This window comes from Boeremia exigua (assembly GCF_020726555.1).
Source record: "Boeremia exigua strain MPI-SDFR-AT-0100 chromosome Unknown C7974scaffold_15, whole genome shotgun sequence".
NCBI classification, from domain to species: Eukaryota; Fungi; Ascomycota; class Dothideomycetes; order Pleosporales; family Didymellaceae; genus Boeremia; species Boeremia exigua.
Window position 1 is genome coordinate 228,824 of NW_025763532.1, and position 15,693 is coordinate 244,516.

A 15,693-nucleotide genomic window follows, 5' to 3' on the forward strand; every position below is an offset into this window, starting at 1 on the left:
CCAGAAAGCCTCTTTGCGCGCACATGCAAAGGTCAGCCAGACGTATCGTCACGCACACAGTCCGCAGACCTTCCTGATCTGGAACCGTTTTCGATTGGCCCCTCAGTCTCGCCTCTCAACGCCCCGCGCGCCGTATATCAATCCACTGCCCACCATGCCGCGCTCTTTGTCCTCCACAGGCGTAAGCACCGCCGTCATGACTTCGCAAGAGGAGCCCGTCCAGCGCTTGCGCCGTCCGGCCTACGGCACTTTCCAGGACCAGCACCACCGACGCCACTCGTGGCACACCAGGCCCTGCGTCCAGGAAGCCGAGAACTTCCACTTGATGGTAGGAATATTTGCACGAATACCCTCGCTTTGACTGACTCTTCACAGCTGCGCCACTTCCTTGCCGACCTCAATTGCAGACTGGACTTTCTTGAAGACTATGGCCACCTCAAATACGACGCAGGCGTCGAATACACATACACAACCCTCCTTACCGTGCGCGAAGCATGCTCGAAAATTTCCGACGGCGCTCTCGAAGCCGGACGCCGCCAAGCATCCGTCTTCGTGGAGACTCTCGAGGAGCGATACAAAGAAGCGCTGGAGTCGCAAGAGACGCTGGGCGAGAAGGTCATGGAAGGCATACAGCTCATGGACTCGTATCTGACCGAGTTTGAGACCCGCGCATACGCCTTGAAGGACGCCACGATTGGATCATACGCTCACGACATGTACGAGAGTGGGCGAAGGAGGATGGACGAAGGTATCGAAGCTGCCAAGGGCGTGGTCGACAGCGGTCTTGACAAGGCTCGTCGCGCCCGCGAGACTGTCGAGGTTACGATTGAGCAAAGTGTACAACGTGCGTTAGCTCGTGCAAAGGAACACGGCCTGATCCGCTACAACGACCTGCCGGAGCCCTGGAAGATCAATCCCCACATCATCAAGGGGTATCGCTTCTCAGAGGGCAAGTGGGCCTGCGTTCGCTCTGTGTTCGGCTTCCACAACGAGCTCGTTAATATTTGGTCTCACCTTCTGGGCTTCATCATGGTTCTTGCACTGGCTTTCTACTTCTACCCGTCCAGCGTCAATTGGAGCCAGTCAAGCAAAGCCGACATCTTCATTGCCGGCGTCTTCTTCTTCGCCGCATGCAAGTGTCTGGCCTGCTCCACCATCTGGCACACCATGAGCAGTATCTCCGAGCAGACCCTGCTCGAGCGCTTCGCCTGCGTTGACTACACCGGCATCTCGCTCCTAGTGGCTGCCTCCATTCTCACCACCGAGTACGCCGCCTTCTACTGCGAGCCCATCTCGCGCTGGTCCTACATGGTCCTCACCGCCGGCCTCGGTGTCGGCGGCGTCATCCTCCCCTGGCAGCCCCGCTTCAACCGCGCCGACATGGCCTGGCTGCGCGTCGCCTTCTACTGCACGCTCGCGCTGACCGGCTTCATCCCCTTCTTCCAGCTCTCCTGGACCCGCGGGCCCCAGTGGGCGCTGTACTTCTACGCACCCATCACCAAGAGCCTGCTTGTGTACATCACCGGCGCCGTCTTGTACGCCAGCAAGTGCCCCGAGCGCTGGTGCCCGGGCGTCTTTGATTACATCGGCTGCAGCCACAACATCTGGCACATGGCTGTGCTGGGCGGCATCTTCTTCCATTACAAGGCTATGCAGGCCATGTTTACGTCTGCGTTGACGAGAGCGCAGGTTGGCTGCTCGGTTTATTAGAGTTCTATACTTTCTTTGAGTCACGTTTGTGGTTGGTTTGCTGCATTTAGCGAAGCATTTGGAGCGGATGCATATAGAGATGCTGGTTAGAAGTCCTTGGAGATTTAGATTTGCGTATATGCTTGGGGCATTTGACGAGCGATTTTTCCCACATGTTGTCAATATACTCTCATTACTATGAAGTCTTGTATTTTTCCATCCACGTTCGATTTAACATGGTCAAGATGTAACGTCACCCCTAGTCACGAATGACCCCAGACGTATCCCTCACTATAGCACTTTTGATCCAGTCCAACAGGACAAGGCACATCCACCTATTGACCCATGCACGCCAGCCTTGTCGCCACCCCCTCCGCTCATCGTCTCACCGTTGTCACAGCCGAAGTCGCATTTGTAGACGACTATTGTCATCTACTCGCAATGACATCTCGACTGCTACCGATTTCACTTGCGACCACATGCATGCCATGATATCCAACCAGGGAATCGGATTGACCTACGACAAACCAGGCCCTAATAAATCAGCAGCCCTTTCTCAATGCCTCGTCTGCTATCTCGGGGAAGATGGATGGTTGCACGCTCGAAACATCCAAGGTGGTCGTTGGAACCTCTACGAATCTTGCGAGAGCTCTTTTGCGCATGGGCGGCTGGACCGGTGTTGGTACGCACGAGCTCGGCGCTGTGCGTTGGTCCAAAAGGACACAGAACGCTAGGATATCGTCCAACACGATCGGCGATTGGTGTCTGGGGTGGCCTTCCAGTTCGCGCTGCTCTCACGACACGCAAAGGTAGGTGACCACCACGAGTCGTCTGGAGATGTGAACGCTTCTCGAAACTATGCGCAAACATCTTTGTAGTGTTTAATGTCTAGGCTAGTACGCACGATCTACAGTGCAGTGACACACGAGAGACTATGTACGCTTAAATTGCCGTACAATGAGAGAGAAATACCCCACTCTGTCACACGTCTGGGGCGCATTGAGCGTGACTATTAACAGGGTCTGTTCATGAGTATGCAACCTACTTCTAATTCATCGAGCATGTGGATGAAAAGTTCAAGCTTCAATACCCCATTTGCAGATATTAACTGAAGAAAACAGCAGTGGTCGCCTGGCCTTCGTCTCACGTAGCTAGTTGAATACATCTGCTGCAGTGACTAATTTCTATTCACATGCCCTTATTTCTATCTGAGGTAAGTAGCGTCCCATCCATAGGTGCAGTGACCTTAGCCCGACAACTAGGGGCGTAAATGCTCAGACGGCGACTGCCGGGAGGCGTGTTGTGAGAAATTAGAGCGAGACTCCTTTTCCTCCAACCGCCTTACGCGTCCGGCAATTTGGTTTCAATAGGATCCGAACAGGGAGACATTCCTATTGAAAGAAACCAACCCATCTAAGGTGAGATTTCAAAAAGTATCTTCCTGAACTTTGGACACGTTGATGATAACCCTGAAGCAGATGGACAAAGTGCTCACTGGCCAACCCCGAGATATCTCTGATAGACCGTATGCAGAAGGTGAGTATCACCCCTGGATGGCAAAATGCGGTGCCGCCCACCCGGTGGCTGGCGAGCAAATGAGTGCTGCATCCTGACTTCCCAGCCACCGTTTCACTCCCAGCATATCGTTGGAAGGGAAAAACCATCCGCTTACTCATGGCATGCAAAAGGGATATCCCATGATCATGAGTTAAATCAGGATTTGAAGAAGGGTATCATCATTCCAGCGTGCAAAGACAACACAAGCATTGTCAACTATCGTAACGTCGTGACCATTAAGAAATTAACCCCCGTTTTCCAGCCCTCCTCATTCCCATCATGCCATCATTCCATGACCTCCCCTCCCACTGCGTGCGTACACTCAGAGCCCCCCCCCCCCCCCTCGATCATCTACCCTACGCTTGCACGGACCCCGTCGGCGTTCCCAAACTCTTTGCGCGCAGCTCATACGCATCCTTATTCTTGAGCCCCGTGTTCTTACCACGGCGCCAAAAGAAAAAGCCGATCGCGCCCAGAACCAGGAGACCGCCGATGACAGCGCCCACGGCGATACCTGCCTTTGCGCCCGTGGACAGACCGCCGCCGCTGCCGGACGACGAGGGCGTGTCGGATTGCGAAGACGAGAGACCCGTGTTGGAAGGAGTGCTGCCAGAGGCACTGGGGGTGGGCGCGTTGAAGTCGTCAGACGTGACGTTGAAGCAGGGGACTTTGATGGAGAAGTTTATTGTTTCGACGAAGGTCTGGGTAGGGGTTAGTAGGCACACGTGACGGTGATACGGGTGAGTATGGAACAGGACTGCGAGAGACTTACGATGTCGGCGCAAGCGAAGAATGACTGGTTGTTGCCGTTGTTCTCGCCCTCGTATTCCGCCCAGTATTCGAGCTGAATGGTGGCGTTGGTGCCGGCTGCGATGCCTTCGAGGCGGTCGATGGAGTAGCACTGGTGACCCGGGTCGATATCCGAGATATTGTTTACAACCTGATCATCGAAGTCTGCCTGAGTGGTTGGGTCTGGATGGGTTTGTAAGTTATGCTGGTCATGATGGAAGAGTGAACTTACTGTCCGAAATCGCCAGTCGGAAGGCAACATGCCATGCATCATCGGCGATGCTCAACGCAACAGCACCTTGCGACAGTGGGTATATGGTGCGGTTGGATGGTCCAGCTGAACTTCCACATGGTGAGGTGTTGTCGTGCTCAGCGTCCCAGATTCGGTCCGGTGGCCAGAGGAAGGCTACTGGACCCATGCTAGATCCCTCTTCGCCTTCACCATGTGTTTGTGCATTGCTCAACACAGCCAGAGCGGCGACGAATGACAAGAGAGCTGCCCGCATGTTGGTGATGTTGTGCGTCAAAGTCCAACGAGGAGCAAATTGGAGGGCCTGAGGGGTATCTGCTATATGAATTCGGCAGCGTCTTGTACTCGGTGTTCGCTCTTTGCGTTCCAGTCATGTGTACCGGCCCAAGGATCAGATAAGGCATGATAAACTCGTGTTCCAACCGGCTCCCGTCTTGTGTTGCGTCGCCAAGTGCTCTGAGTATTGAGTTGTCCTGCGCTCTTCGAATCACACGCTGCCGCCCGTTGGAGACCCACTTTCTCAGGCGAAAGCCTACGTCCAGAACTATCGCCATGTCCAATGGCGCACCTGGTGGCAGCAAAACCTGCAGGCCCCGGTATTGAGGAGGTTATCAGATGGTTCTAACGAATCGTAGCGAACACGCCCAGCCAATAAGCGGATGCAACCCTGCCGCTTCAGGCCTAGTCGCTCATCCATCTAATCAGATGAGCTGATAAAATTCGATGAATGAGGATCTCCGACGTTCGGCCGATTGGCGTTCGTCCACTTTCAACGCCTTGGTTGCTTGTCGTGCATGTGAGCCTGTAAAGCCTGGCAAAATTGGCTTCCTGGCGCGGGAAGCAGCAGGTCGTATTCGGCACGAGTTGGGAGCGATTGCGGCCTGTGAAAGAGCTACAAAACCCGCGGCGTCCGTACCTGAATTGATATCCTATCCTCAGATCAAGTTTCCAGCATCTCGCTTTACAATCCGAACACTCGCTCAACTACCGTCGTTCACTATGGTCGCTACTCAATTCCTCGTTGCTAGCTTTGTTGCTGCCGCCAGCGCTACCAGCCTGGTCGCACGTGAGGATGCCTACTTCACCTCTCTCTTGAAGCGTCAGGAGCCTGGCACTCCTGCCTACGCATGCCACGAGGACTGGTATGTATGCAGCTGAACATTCCCAAACTTGATCTAATATCCGCATCAGTGGCACTGCTATCACCCTCTCCCGCGGATCAGGTATGTATCGATGCAATTGAGGTATGACTGCTCTTTCTAACGATAATGCAGACCCTTGCAACAACGCCGACTTTGTCGAGAACTACAACAACTGCCTCGCCTGCGCCGGCCCAAGCAACTTCAACATCTGGCGTTACTATGGCGGCACTCTGAGCACTGCTGGTGCTGGATGCGGGTTCTCCACTGAGCCCTCGGCGGGCGCTGCATCTTCGTCTCCGTCTTCTGCTGCCGCGCAGTCGTCCGCTGCCCCTTCTGCCGCACCTTCTTCGGCAGCTGCGCCCTCTTCTGCTGCTCCACCACCAAGCAGTGCGGCCTCAGCTACGCCCGTCGAATCAGCGACAAGTGAGGCTCCTGTCTCTTCTGCTGCTCCCCCTTCTGCGTCGTCCACTCCTCTAGTTACCGCTGCGACCTCTTCTGCTTTGACTTCTTCTGCACCGGCATCTCACACACCAGTCACTTCTGCTCCGATCTCTGCCCCCCTCTACCCAACTCACGCTGCGAATGGAACGCTGAGCTCTCATGTGTCAGGTGTGGCTTCGCCTAGCACCAACGCCACCGCAAGCTCGACTGCTGTAAGTACAAGATACATTCCTCCGAAGCACCAACTGACTCAGCATAGACTCCTCCGGCTGAGGTCTCTACCAACGCTGCTGCTGGTCTCCGTGCCGTGGATGCTGCTGGTGTCGTCGGTGCCATCTTTGTTGGTGCTCTCTTCGGCATGTAATCCTGGAGAGTCGATAATAGAATGTTAGTCGAAGACGTAGGCTTGGATAATACCTTTCATGTATAATAGATATTGATCGACGATATGTAGTCACGGGTAATGGATTGAACGTTGCAACAGGATCTTCTCCTGACATCAAGCTACTTCCGCTCCGCTAGTTGCTGTGTGCATGAGACCCAAGTTGATCGCCTTGATCAATGACTTGAGCCTGACAAAGTAAGGTGATCTATCAGAGAGGCCAGAGCTGTACACATAACGGAAACATTGGATGGGCGATGATCGTAAAAGGTATCTCTCCTCTTATCGTTACTCATTGGAAAGAAGCAAGAGCATCTCGTAGCGATCGACGAGCTACTTTATCTACTCATTTGATACTTTTGTACTTGAACTACTTACTCTTACTTCTTCCACCCCGCTAAGCCTTCACTCAGGCCTAACCCCGAGCTACCAACATTCTCTTACCCCTCCTGAAACAGTTCCAGTATGTCCTTGTAGCCTAGCTCAGCCGCAACATCTACAGGTGTTCTGCCTTCCACATCCTCCAACCCTGCATTCACCCCCATATCCATCAAGGCCTTGAACTTCGCAGCAAGACCACCCTGCCCCAAATCCCGAAGCCGTTTATCATTTTCCGGCTTCGCGAGGCCCGCGATGATATGCAGTACGTTCTGCTTTCTTGCGCTTTCAGCGTGCCAGTCTACACCTGCGCGGGTGAAGATGTCGTACACATACTGATCGAGCAAAGTGTAGCGAGGTGAGGCGGGGGTCTCTGCATTCTCGTGACCTCTAGCCTTTGGCTGCTCTTCCACCCCCGGCTGCTCTTTGGCTTTCGCTTGCACTTTCGCTTTCCGCGTCGCGAAGAGGTCCTGCCTGCCACAGTTACAAGGCCCAACCTTGCTGTGCCGGAAGAAATTAAACACGGGCGTCTCGCCCTCTTCGTTTCTGTGGTTCACATCCAAGCCTGCGGCCAGAAGGCGGGTGAAGAATGGAAGTGATATACCTTTGACCTTGCGGGAATTATGTACCGTCCAGTCGTTGCGGAGAAGGCAGTGCAGCAGCGAGTTTCCCTTCCTGTCTAGGGCATGCAGGTTGCCTCCATTATCGAGGAGGAAGTTCAGTATTGGCGACCGTGAAATGTGGCTTATGGCTGCGTGCAGTGGTGTTACGCCTGCCTTGTTCGGAGTATTGATAAGATTGGGCGCGCTTTCGAACAGAGACTGGAGGTCCACGTTTGAGTAACCGTAGGAGCCTGTTTTGCTGAAGATGTGCCATATGGTATTTCCCTCATTATCCTGGGAGCGGATGTCTGCGCCGTGGGAGATGAGCAATCTGAGTGTGCTCGGCTTGTCGCTGTCACTTGAACGTCGACGTAGACTTCTTCCTTGGCATGCCAGATGCAGAGGCGTTTCTCCTGCCGCGTTTCGGACGTTGATATTGAATTTACTCTTGGATAATGTGAACAATTGATCGAGGGCTTCGTTCCCACGCAGAAGCTCGTGCAGGATGGTTGTGGAGTCGTATGCTGCACTCGGATTTGCACCGTGGTCGAGCAGTACGGTTATCATGCTCCTAAACTTTTCTTGGTCTGCTTTGTTGCTATGATGCCGGTTGTTCATCTCCACGATTGCATGGTGCAAAGGATAACGCCCATTTGATGAGATCGAGTGTGCCCGTTCGGATTCTCCGCGGATATTTGGATCCCCGCCACGCGAGAGAAGTAGTGTGAGTAAGTCTGGGTCCATCAGCTCAATGGCTTGGATAAGTACTCTCTGAGTAACGACTGCGCCGCGGTCTAGTAGCAGCCTGGCCATTTCCGGATCAGAGCAGGCTTTGGCGAGACACGAGTGACCCATTCGATCCACGGTGTTGACGTCCGCGCCGTGCTGGACGAGAAGCTTGACTGCAGTTCTGTCGAAGATGAGCCAACCACAACGATTGAGGGCAGCATTCAAGGGTGTCATGCCGTGGACATCTCGAAGCTCTGTATCTGCACCGCGCTCCAAGAAGTAGCGCAAGCCTTGGTTGACATGCCACCAATGCTCACCACGTACGAGGGCGTGCAGAGCACATTCGCCCTCGACGTAGCCTCCAGAATCTGTCAAACCCGAGTAGTAGGCTTCTTTTTTCTTCGTGGCTTGTTGCTGAATATTTATATTATGCTGAGCTTGTTCAACAAGAACTCGTATCGTGTCGAGATGCGGTACTGCACCTCTGCAGGCCTTGAGGAGCAAAGGCTCGACGTCTTCTGGTCTCTGGTATGAATGACGCCGTTGCACGTTATCCTGCTGACCCCAAGATCGATCATCGAGAACTTGTGGCCCATGAAGCTTCACAACATGGCGTATAGCCGATGCATTTCCGCTGGATACCAGATTTCGAAGAGTTGATTGCTGATAGCTTTTATCTTCTTCAGCTACCAAGGCGTCCGGTAGCGATCGATGATCGTTCAGAATCATGGCGGCTTGAAGGGGTGATTTGTAGTGCGCCTTCGAGCAATTCTTGCATGGCTTCCCAAGATCCTCGCGCTTTACCCGTATTCTCGCGATACTTGCAGTGACCTGCCCATCCACTGCGTTGTACTCGCCAAGGTGCGCTGCGTTTCTGGCTTCAAGCAGACGCTCGACTGTGTAGTCTGCGTCGAACGATGCTGCATCAAGAATGGACTGGTCTATGATTGACATTGAACCCATGGAGTTAGCAAGAAGAAGAGCCACGAGTTCATCAAGCCTTTCCTTGCCAAAGTACATGATGCGCTTATCCGCGGACTCGCCATCGTGAGCGATCAACACAGAACCCACCTTTTTGTCGCCGGATCGGCTGCTGTAGTTCAAGGACTGCACCTCAAACCTCGCGATGGCTCTCCATGGGGAGGTCGAGTAGTCTTCAATGTCGACGGTGGCTCCTGCCTCTACCAGGAATTGAGCAGACTCGTATGATCCCGCTAGGCAAGCGTAATACAGAGGCGATCGTCCAAGATGATCTCTAGCATTCGCGGCAGATACGAGGGCCGAAATGGACTTGGATCGCAACACTGCAAGCAGCATCCCCACAATATTTGGCTTTGCGGCTCGAGCTGCAAGGTGAATGACGTTGCAGCCTTCCTTGGTAACGCGAGATGGGTCAGCGCCCCTTGATAGTAGCCTGCCAACAAGAAACTCGGAAAGGGTAGAAGCTAGATGGAGAGGTGTCACACCCTCTTTGTCTACTATGTCAACCTCCGGAGACAAAGATAGCATCATATCGAACGCCGTCTCCACTTCTGCATGACCCGCGCCGATGACGGCTCTCGATGACCTCTTAAAATCATGTATTGCACATGGCCAAAGAGCACTGAGAATATGTAATGGAATGCGGCCTAGATGGTTGGGCTGCATCGGATTGATGTCCATCTGCGTCAGCTGCTCGAAGGGCTCCGCGGGCTTATCTTGTGGCGTATATGAAATGCCGGCTAGATGCGAGGCCGCTTCGTGCCAGAGAGTGTTGCCTTTGTAATCGACTGCCTGAGGGTCAAGTCCTTGCTCGAGCAGGAAAATCATGTGCGCCTTGTGTCTGGTGTCTGTGACTGCAGCATGAAGAAGAGTCCTTCCTTCGTCATCAACGACATCCAGAGTAGCCCCGTATTTGATCAAGGTTTCCTTCACATCGGCCAGGTGCGAATCGTGAGCATCGCAGATCGAATTGCTGATCCATTTGAACAGTGGATCTTTGCTGACATCTGCCGCGGTAGTTGCAAGGCGTGCGCCTGCGGCGACCAATGTTTCGAACTGAGGCGTCCTTCTGGGGATTGGAAAATCTCCGACGCCAAAACCCTTTCGTATCTCAATCTTTGTAAGATGAATTGGAGCCTCGCCAAGGTTGTTCACTCGATTGATGTCTGCACCTGCTGCACAGAATCGTTCGATGAGACCTTGCGGAAATTCGGAACTGAACTCCTTGATTGCGTAGTGGAACACGCCGTTACCTTCATTGTCCACGGCACTCGCATCCGCTCCAAGGTCGATTAGTGCCAGTATAGCCTTTTCGTCTTTCCGGGTTGAGAGACTCCTGTACATGGATGCTAGAAGCGGGGTTCTGCCGTCCCTGTTTCTTTTCTCCAGATTGGCACCACCGACTTCTACCAACACCTTCAAGACCTCGACACTGGCACATGTGAACACGGGAGTTTCTTCATCTTGACCGTGTGACTCAATGTCAGCTCCTGCTTCCAACAACATTTTGGCTGCGATAGCGTCCGCGGCGTAGTGTAGCGGACTGTTACTGCCGTAGTCTGGAGCATTAAGGTCCACACCCGCTCCTATGATCATCGCGAAGCATTGCGTCGCAGTTTCTGGATCGACTCTCGCTTTCGAGCGGGCCAGGGCATGCAAGGCCCTTGCATTTGCATCCGCACCGGCAGCGAGTAGGAGCTCGATGGTGTCCAAGTCGCGGTTGTCGCACGCCAGTACCAGGAGAGCATTCCGTCTCTCTTCGAGAGTACCACCATCTGCCTCAGATGATTCTCTGAGATTCTCGTGTGGGTTCGAGTTCATCAAGCGATGTTCCAGCAGCTGTCGTACCAAGTATGTACGCTTGCGTTCAACAGAAACCCTCAAAGCGTACCCGACTTGATCCAATGTTGTCATACACTTCTGTAGCTCTGCAAGCGCTTCGATGTGACCGCGGTCGCATGCAAACCATGATGCTCGGCATTGGCGGTGTGAGAAACCAGAATCCATGCTGCGTGTCGTAGTTGCCAGATCAATGTTACAGCCTGCCTGTAGTAGTAGAGTCATGATCGCCGGATGATTGTTCATCGCAGCGCGATGAAGAGCGGTATAGCCTCCAGCGTCGTACTGGTCTACATTTGCACCACTTTTCACGAGCAGGTCCACAACGTCAGTGAAACCTCTCGCAGCAGCCGACACAATTGGCGCGCCTTCATTCACATGGACATCAGATCTTTCGAGGAGGTGTCTTAAATAATCCGAAAGACCCAAACCGATTGCCATAGATATGGGCGTGGTCACGTCTCTGGCGTCTTTTCGCAACCCAGCTACGTGAGCCCAAGTCTGGAAATGAGTATGTGTGGTGAATTTATCGAGTGCGCTGTTCATTTCTGCCACGCCGTCCTCACCAGATTGAAGAACATGCGTACTCCAGTTCACAGCTGCGTACTTAGCGAACGGAGCTAAGAGAGGTTTGGCAGGAGCCGGGGCAAACGGATTATGACGTGAGGGTGGCTGCGGCTCACCGTCTTGCAGACAGCCATTCTGGAGGTATGAAAGACACATCAGAGCCAGCTGGTGATGCGTGGTCAGAGGTTCTAGGATAGGGTACTCCTCCATTCCCGTCCGTACCTCACCTCTCAGAAACTCGGTCAACGAATGATGGACGACACATAGTGTCTCATCGGGTAGTAGCTCCAAAAGCGACCCACAAGCCAAGCGAAGTATGCCTTTTGCTGCTCCGAGGTTCCTATCGATCAATGTGTGTTGGTGGCTGAGGACGTCGGCCAGTTCGATAAGTCGCAACGATCTAACAGAATGCGTCATCCATTTCAAAATAAGCTGTTGCTCGTCCACTGAAACACCGGATCTTGCTGCGTGTTGGCTGAGGAGTTGTGTATACATTTGGCTGAGGTTCTCTGGTATCTCACCCAGTGCCTGGCTGATATCGACGCCGTCCTTGAGCAAAGCATCCATTGCGAGCTTTGCATAAAGAAACAGGCCCTTGGCCCTACCGGGTACCGCGGCTTGGATCGGAGAATAATATTCAAGGGGAATTTCTGAATGCTCGAGTCTAGCTCGTACGTATGCGCTGATATCCCGATCAACATTCCCTTCGTCCATTTTGAGTCTGAGAATAGCAGTCCCTGATAGCGACCGCTTGACATTTGCCACGGGGCGACTGGTCATGAGAACCTTGACTTGAGATGGTCTCCAGCGGGCTAAGTCCGACAAGGATTGTACGAAAGCATCTGCTTCGGGTCCCTGATCCATCTCATCAAGTGCATCTACGACCAAATAGGCTTTGCTCATATGCGCCAGAGCTGTGCGTAGATGCTGCCAGAGATCGGACATGGAAACGCTGTCAAGCCTACACAATTGGCCACCAGAGTCATCGATATAGGTCTTGAGCTGAAGTTGCAAAGGCGGACTGTATGGAAGCACTTGTGTCAACCAATCCTGCAAAGCAGCTCGAGGTCTGTGGTTGGCGTCCACGATCTGCCGGAAAAAGAAGTATAGTACTGGAGCCCGCTCTTGCAACAAGTTATGGACCGCTTTTGCCGCAAGGACTGATTTGCCTGAGCCGGGAATACCTACACTTTGTCAGGCCCAAATCTGCTTAGGGTTCATAAGACTTCAGTACCCCGCACCCAGAGTAGCCCATGCTTGCTGCTCTCATGCCATTGTTGGTAGATCGACGACGCTGACACCCATGCTCCCGTGCCTGAAAGATGGGACAACAAGTGTTTTTGATACTCGCTCCCTTCGCTGTTGAAGTCGGTCGGTTGGAGCCAGGAGCGTATTGAGGCGATCGTATCGTCATCCTGAGCGATTATGTTTTCTTCATTGTGCTCATGAACTTCATCACGTTCGACAAACACAGCGTCCTCCCAGAAAGACGACGCTTCGTTCATGATGTTGAGGTGTGCGACAGGCAAGAGCTGCGCAGTCTCGGCTTTATTCGCAGCTTATGGTTGCCTAACGTCGGCTTGGCTGTGTCGCACCGACGATATACCCATCTGGGAATCGGGAAGTAGATTTCAGCTCCGATGTGGAGTTTGTGCTTCTGTGTGCATGTGTGTTGTGCCCAAATATTCAACGGCATCAAAGGAAGGAGCATCATTCAGCTGGTAGAGCTGAATCGTCATCGCTCCGGTGTCTGTGCGTGGCGCCAGGTTGAAGTTGCAAATAATATTTGCACGAAACCTCGTAAAAGCCCACCGTAATGGTGGGCTAGTAAGTAACATAGGGCCAAAATGATTTTTTTAAGTTTTTATTTATTTAGACCTTAGGCTTTTGTTCTAACCTATACTTTTAGTAGATTTAGGAAAATACTAAGAAATCTAGGTATTTAACTACTAATCCAAGCCACAGGGTCCTTACCAATGATCTCTTCCGGCTGTTGCAGTTCCTAGTAACGACCAGGTCTCTGGCTGCAGATTGAATGTCCATGGCCAGTCTTCCAGCAGCTCGGGCGGGAGCTGGAACTCACCAAGCCACCCGTCGTTCATAAACTGACCTTCCGCGCTGACACCAGTACTTTGCGTATGGCCTTCTTTATCACCACCTCCAGCTATTTGAATCCCAGTTGTACTGCTTGGAGTCGAGTGTTGCTGCAATGGAAGTGACATGCGTGCAGTTTCGACCGATGAGGTATGATTTGGTTGCGGTTGCACATAAGGTCTGTCCGCAGGCAGGCGTTGTACGCGCATGTACTCGTCTATCCGCTCCACCTGCGAGCGGAGACCTTTACTGATATCTGCCGCGCGGGACAACCCACTTTCGAAACTTTCAAGCAGATCTGCAATCGACAGTAAGATGCTTTTCACCTTCTGATACCCTGCCTCAGACAGCAGGCCTTCCATGACAGACGCAAGTATCATGCCGATCCCTGCAAGGTGGTAGATAAGGGGCGTGCTGATACCGCACAGGTAGGCAGTCGGAATAGTCTGGAAGATAGCAAGGAGTTCGGCTGCGATGTTGCATTTGAGCTGCACGTTTGAGGGCGAGTGGCCGTCGTCGTCAGTGCAAAATAAAAGCATGCGTAGTAATAGCATTGTTGCTTGTATATTTGCAGCTTGGAATCCGAAGATGTCGCGAACACGGTCGCCAGTGGGCGGTGCGAACATCTTGAATTCCGCCGGTAGAGCGGAGTGACGTGCGTTGATGGTCGCAAGCACGGCAGCAGAAGATGAAGCAGGGATACCGAAGACTGCAGCAACATCAATACGATCGTCGATGCGGGATTGACGCGCACGCAGCCGATTCGAAGCATGTTCAAGCGCGAGATACAAGTCGGTGGTAAAATTCCAGCCACGGAGCCAGGAGGTGGACGATCGCGGTGAGAGTAAGGTGGCACCATGCGTGATAAACTCGTCCTCGACCTCTGTAGGATATCGGACGCGCGCATTAGCGCCACATGCGTGCACGCTGCCGTTCCATACAATAGAGCTGTAGATGTCCAGGGTATATGTTGACCAGTACTACCACCAGCGTCAGCAGTTGTCTCAGCTCATGGGGAGGATGACGTTTACCAGGCGCCGCCTCTCTTCAACCTCGACGTTATTCGTGTCCTTTGGCCAATTTGCTTCGTCATGCAATCTATGAACGCTAACAAGTGTGAAATAGTGGCCCAGATAGAGCTGCATGGCTTCAATATCCCCGTATTGAATACTAGTGATCGATAGCAGCGCGCACGCCCTCATATAGTCCAAGCCATCAGCCTCTACAAGACTTTCTGGTAGCATATCTCTTGCTGCCTTGTAGAAAGTCTCGGACGGGATATTAGCGTTATAGGACGCGTTTGTGATCGAACAATATAACGCGCCATCTCTTTCTCGGGCTGATGCCAGAGCGCAAGCCGCCATCAGTGAGGCGAAACAACCCTGATCGCGTAGGTAATCTTGATCCCGTACTTTTTGAAGTAGTGTTGGTCGATGGAAGAGAGGGAATCTTGAGCTCCATGTCAGCAGAGTAAAAGGGTTAATAGACAGGTGTTCTACATTGGATACACGACTTGCAAATACACATCGACGAGATGCTCAATCGTTCCTGCGCTCGCAGTCGCAAATGCTCTCCATGCTATTGTGAGCCCTTCGTCATGTGAGTTTTGAGTCGCTGTTTGCTTTCTCGATTCTGAAAATCGTTTACCGGTATTTTCCAGCCAGGAGTGCGCGCTTTGCACTTCTTCAGCCGCTACCAGTATTTCGTCCGCCACCCGGCGGACAGACCGTAGTCGTCCAGGTCTCAATTGCTGATAGGAGTCTTGGTCCTGGTGCTGGAGCAGGGGCTGCCGTTGATATCGAACCCCGGTAGTAGCGGCCGCAGACATTCTGGGTTGATCTGGCGGAGTGCCTTTAGACGTGGCGCGCCCGCGCTTTAGTGGTCGCTCATAGGTACAAGGCACGTCGAAATCATAACAGTTCTGACACCTGTCGAGGTCCTCGGTGTGAGGATGACATTTGATGCTACGTTTGTGGCAGAAGTCGCCTAAGACGCTTGCCTGTCAGCAAAGGTCCCGACCATGATAAAGACGGCATTGCGATTTGGATAATGGACAAAGTATCAGGCGTAGGAAAGGAAAAGAAAATCTGCGTTCAGGATAGGCGATAGGCGTGGTATAATGGCCGGGATTAATGACCTTGTGCTAGGGTCAACGCCTCCCCATATGACATGCGCATCACCGGTCTCGAGAACTTACAAGCTCTACTTGCTCTTAGGAGTTTATTTGGCTTCTTCATGTTAGGCATGGTTAGA

General features: G+C 52.8%; 5 protein-coding genes across 5 annotated transcripts; 2 read left to right on the top strand and 3 right to left on the bottom strand.

Annotated features, from left to right (window-relative positions):
- Nucleotides 1–8: 8 nt before the first annotated feature.
- C7974DRAFT_77805 (hemolysin-III related-domain-containing protein) lies at nt 9–1,834 on the top strand. Its single transcript, XM_046147260.1, has 2 exons — nt 9–328; nt 376–1,834. Exons 1-2 carry the CDS (start codon nt 155–157, stop codon nt 1,708–1,710), a joined length of 1,509 nt encoding a protein of 502 aa, XP_045991298.1. The 5' UTR covers nt 9–154; the 3' UTR covers nt 1,711–1,834.
- A 1,763-nt stretch (nt 1,835–3,597) lies between these two features.
- On the bottom strand, nt 3,598–4,873 carry C7974DRAFT_466816 (uncharacterized protein). Its single transcript, XM_046146345.1, has 3 exons — nt 4,268–4,873; nt 4,019–4,218; nt 3,598–3,947 (listed from the first exon to the last, which is right to left on the bottom strand). Exons 1-3 carry the CDS (start codon nt 4,539–4,541, stop codon nt 3,603–3,605), a joined length of 819 nt encoding a protein of 272 aa, XP_045991299.1. The 5' UTR covers nt 4,542–4,873; the 3' UTR covers nt 3,598–3,602.
- A 194-nt stretch (nt 4,874–5,067) lies between these two features.
- Nucleotides 5,068–6,374, top strand: C7974DRAFT_476313 (uncharacterized protein). Its single transcript, XM_046146679.1, has 4 exons — nt 5,068–5,427; nt 5,477–5,508; nt 5,560–6,080; nt 6,128–6,374. Exons 1-4 carry the CDS (start codon nt 5,285–5,287, stop codon nt 6,230–6,232), a joined length of 801 nt encoding a protein of 266 aa, XP_045991300.1. The 5' UTR covers nt 5,068–5,284; the 3' UTR covers nt 6,233–6,374.
- A 165-nt stretch (nt 6,375–6,539) lies between these two features.
- On the bottom strand, nt 6,540–12,853 carry C7974DRAFT_445098 (ankyrin repeat-containing domain protein; the record flags this gene model as incomplete). The annotated part of the gene is made up of 2 exons (XM_046145538.1): nt 6,540–12,530; nt 12,581–12,853. Coding segments are annotated over 2 exons (6,113 nt in total), but the record flags the coding sequence as incomplete, so codon positions are not given.
- Nucleotides 12,854–13,185: 332 nt separating this feature from the next.
- C7974DRAFT_405556 (uncharacterized protein) lies at nt 13,186–15,658 on the bottom strand. The gene is made up of 4 exons (XM_046143057.1): nt 15,088–15,658; nt 14,940–15,030; nt 14,472–14,889; nt 13,186–14,420 (listed from the first exon to the last, which is right to left on the bottom strand). Exons 1-4 carry the CDS (start codon nt 15,266–15,268, stop codon nt 13,317–13,319), a joined length of 1,794 nt encoding a protein of 597 aa, XP_045991302.1. The 5' UTR covers nt 15,269–15,658; the 3' UTR covers nt 13,186–13,316.
- Between the last annotated feature and the right edge of the window lie 35 nt (nt 15,659–15,693).

Bases quoted from the DNA above. Each gene is read 5' to 3' on its own strand.
- C7974DRAFT_77805 (XM_046147260.1), top strand. From the start codon at position 155: ATGCCGCGCTCTTTGTCCTCCACAGGCGTAAGCACCGCCGTCATGACT. The intron at 329-375 runs GTAGGAATATTT...GACTCTTCACAG, and splicing joins CCGAGAACTTCCACTTGATG to CTGCGCCACTTCCTTGCCGA.
- C7974DRAFT_466816 (XM_046146345.1), bottom strand. From the start codon at position 4,541: ATGCGGGCAGCTCTCTTGTCATTCGTCGCCGCTCTGGCTGTGTTGAGC. The intron at 4,219-4,267 runs GTAAGTTCACTC...AAACCCATCCAG, and splicing joins CCGACTGGCGATTTCGGACA to ACCCAACCACTCAGGCAGAC. The intron at 3,948-4,018 runs GTAAGTCTCTCG...ACCCCTACCCAG, and splicing joins TCTTCGCTTGCGCCGACATC to ACCTTCGTCGAAACAATAAA.
- C7974DRAFT_476313 (XM_046146679.1), top strand. From the start codon at position 5,285: ATGGTCGCTACTCAATTCCTCGTTGCTAGCTTTGTTGCTGCCGCCAGC. The intron at 5,428-5,476 runs GTATGTATGCAG...TATCCGCATCAG, and splicing joins TACGCATGCCACGAGGACTG to TGGCACTGCTATCACCCTCT. The intron at 5,509-5,559 runs GTATGTATCGAT...ACGATAATGCAG, and splicing joins CACCCTCTCCCGCGGATCAG to ACCCTTGCAACAACGCCGAC.
- C7974DRAFT_405556 (XM_046143057.1), bottom strand. From the start codon at position 15,268: ATGTCTGCGGCCGCTACTACCGGGGTTCGATATCAACGGCAGCCCCTG. The intron at 14,890-14,939 runs GTAGAACACCTG...ATGGAGCTCAAG, and splicing joins TTGCAAGTCGTGTATCCAAT to ATTCCCTCTCTTCCATCGAC. The intron at 14,421-14,471 runs GTAAACGTCATC...CGCTGGTGGTAG, and splicing joins TTGAAGAGAGGCGGCGCCTG to TACTGGTCAACATATACCCT.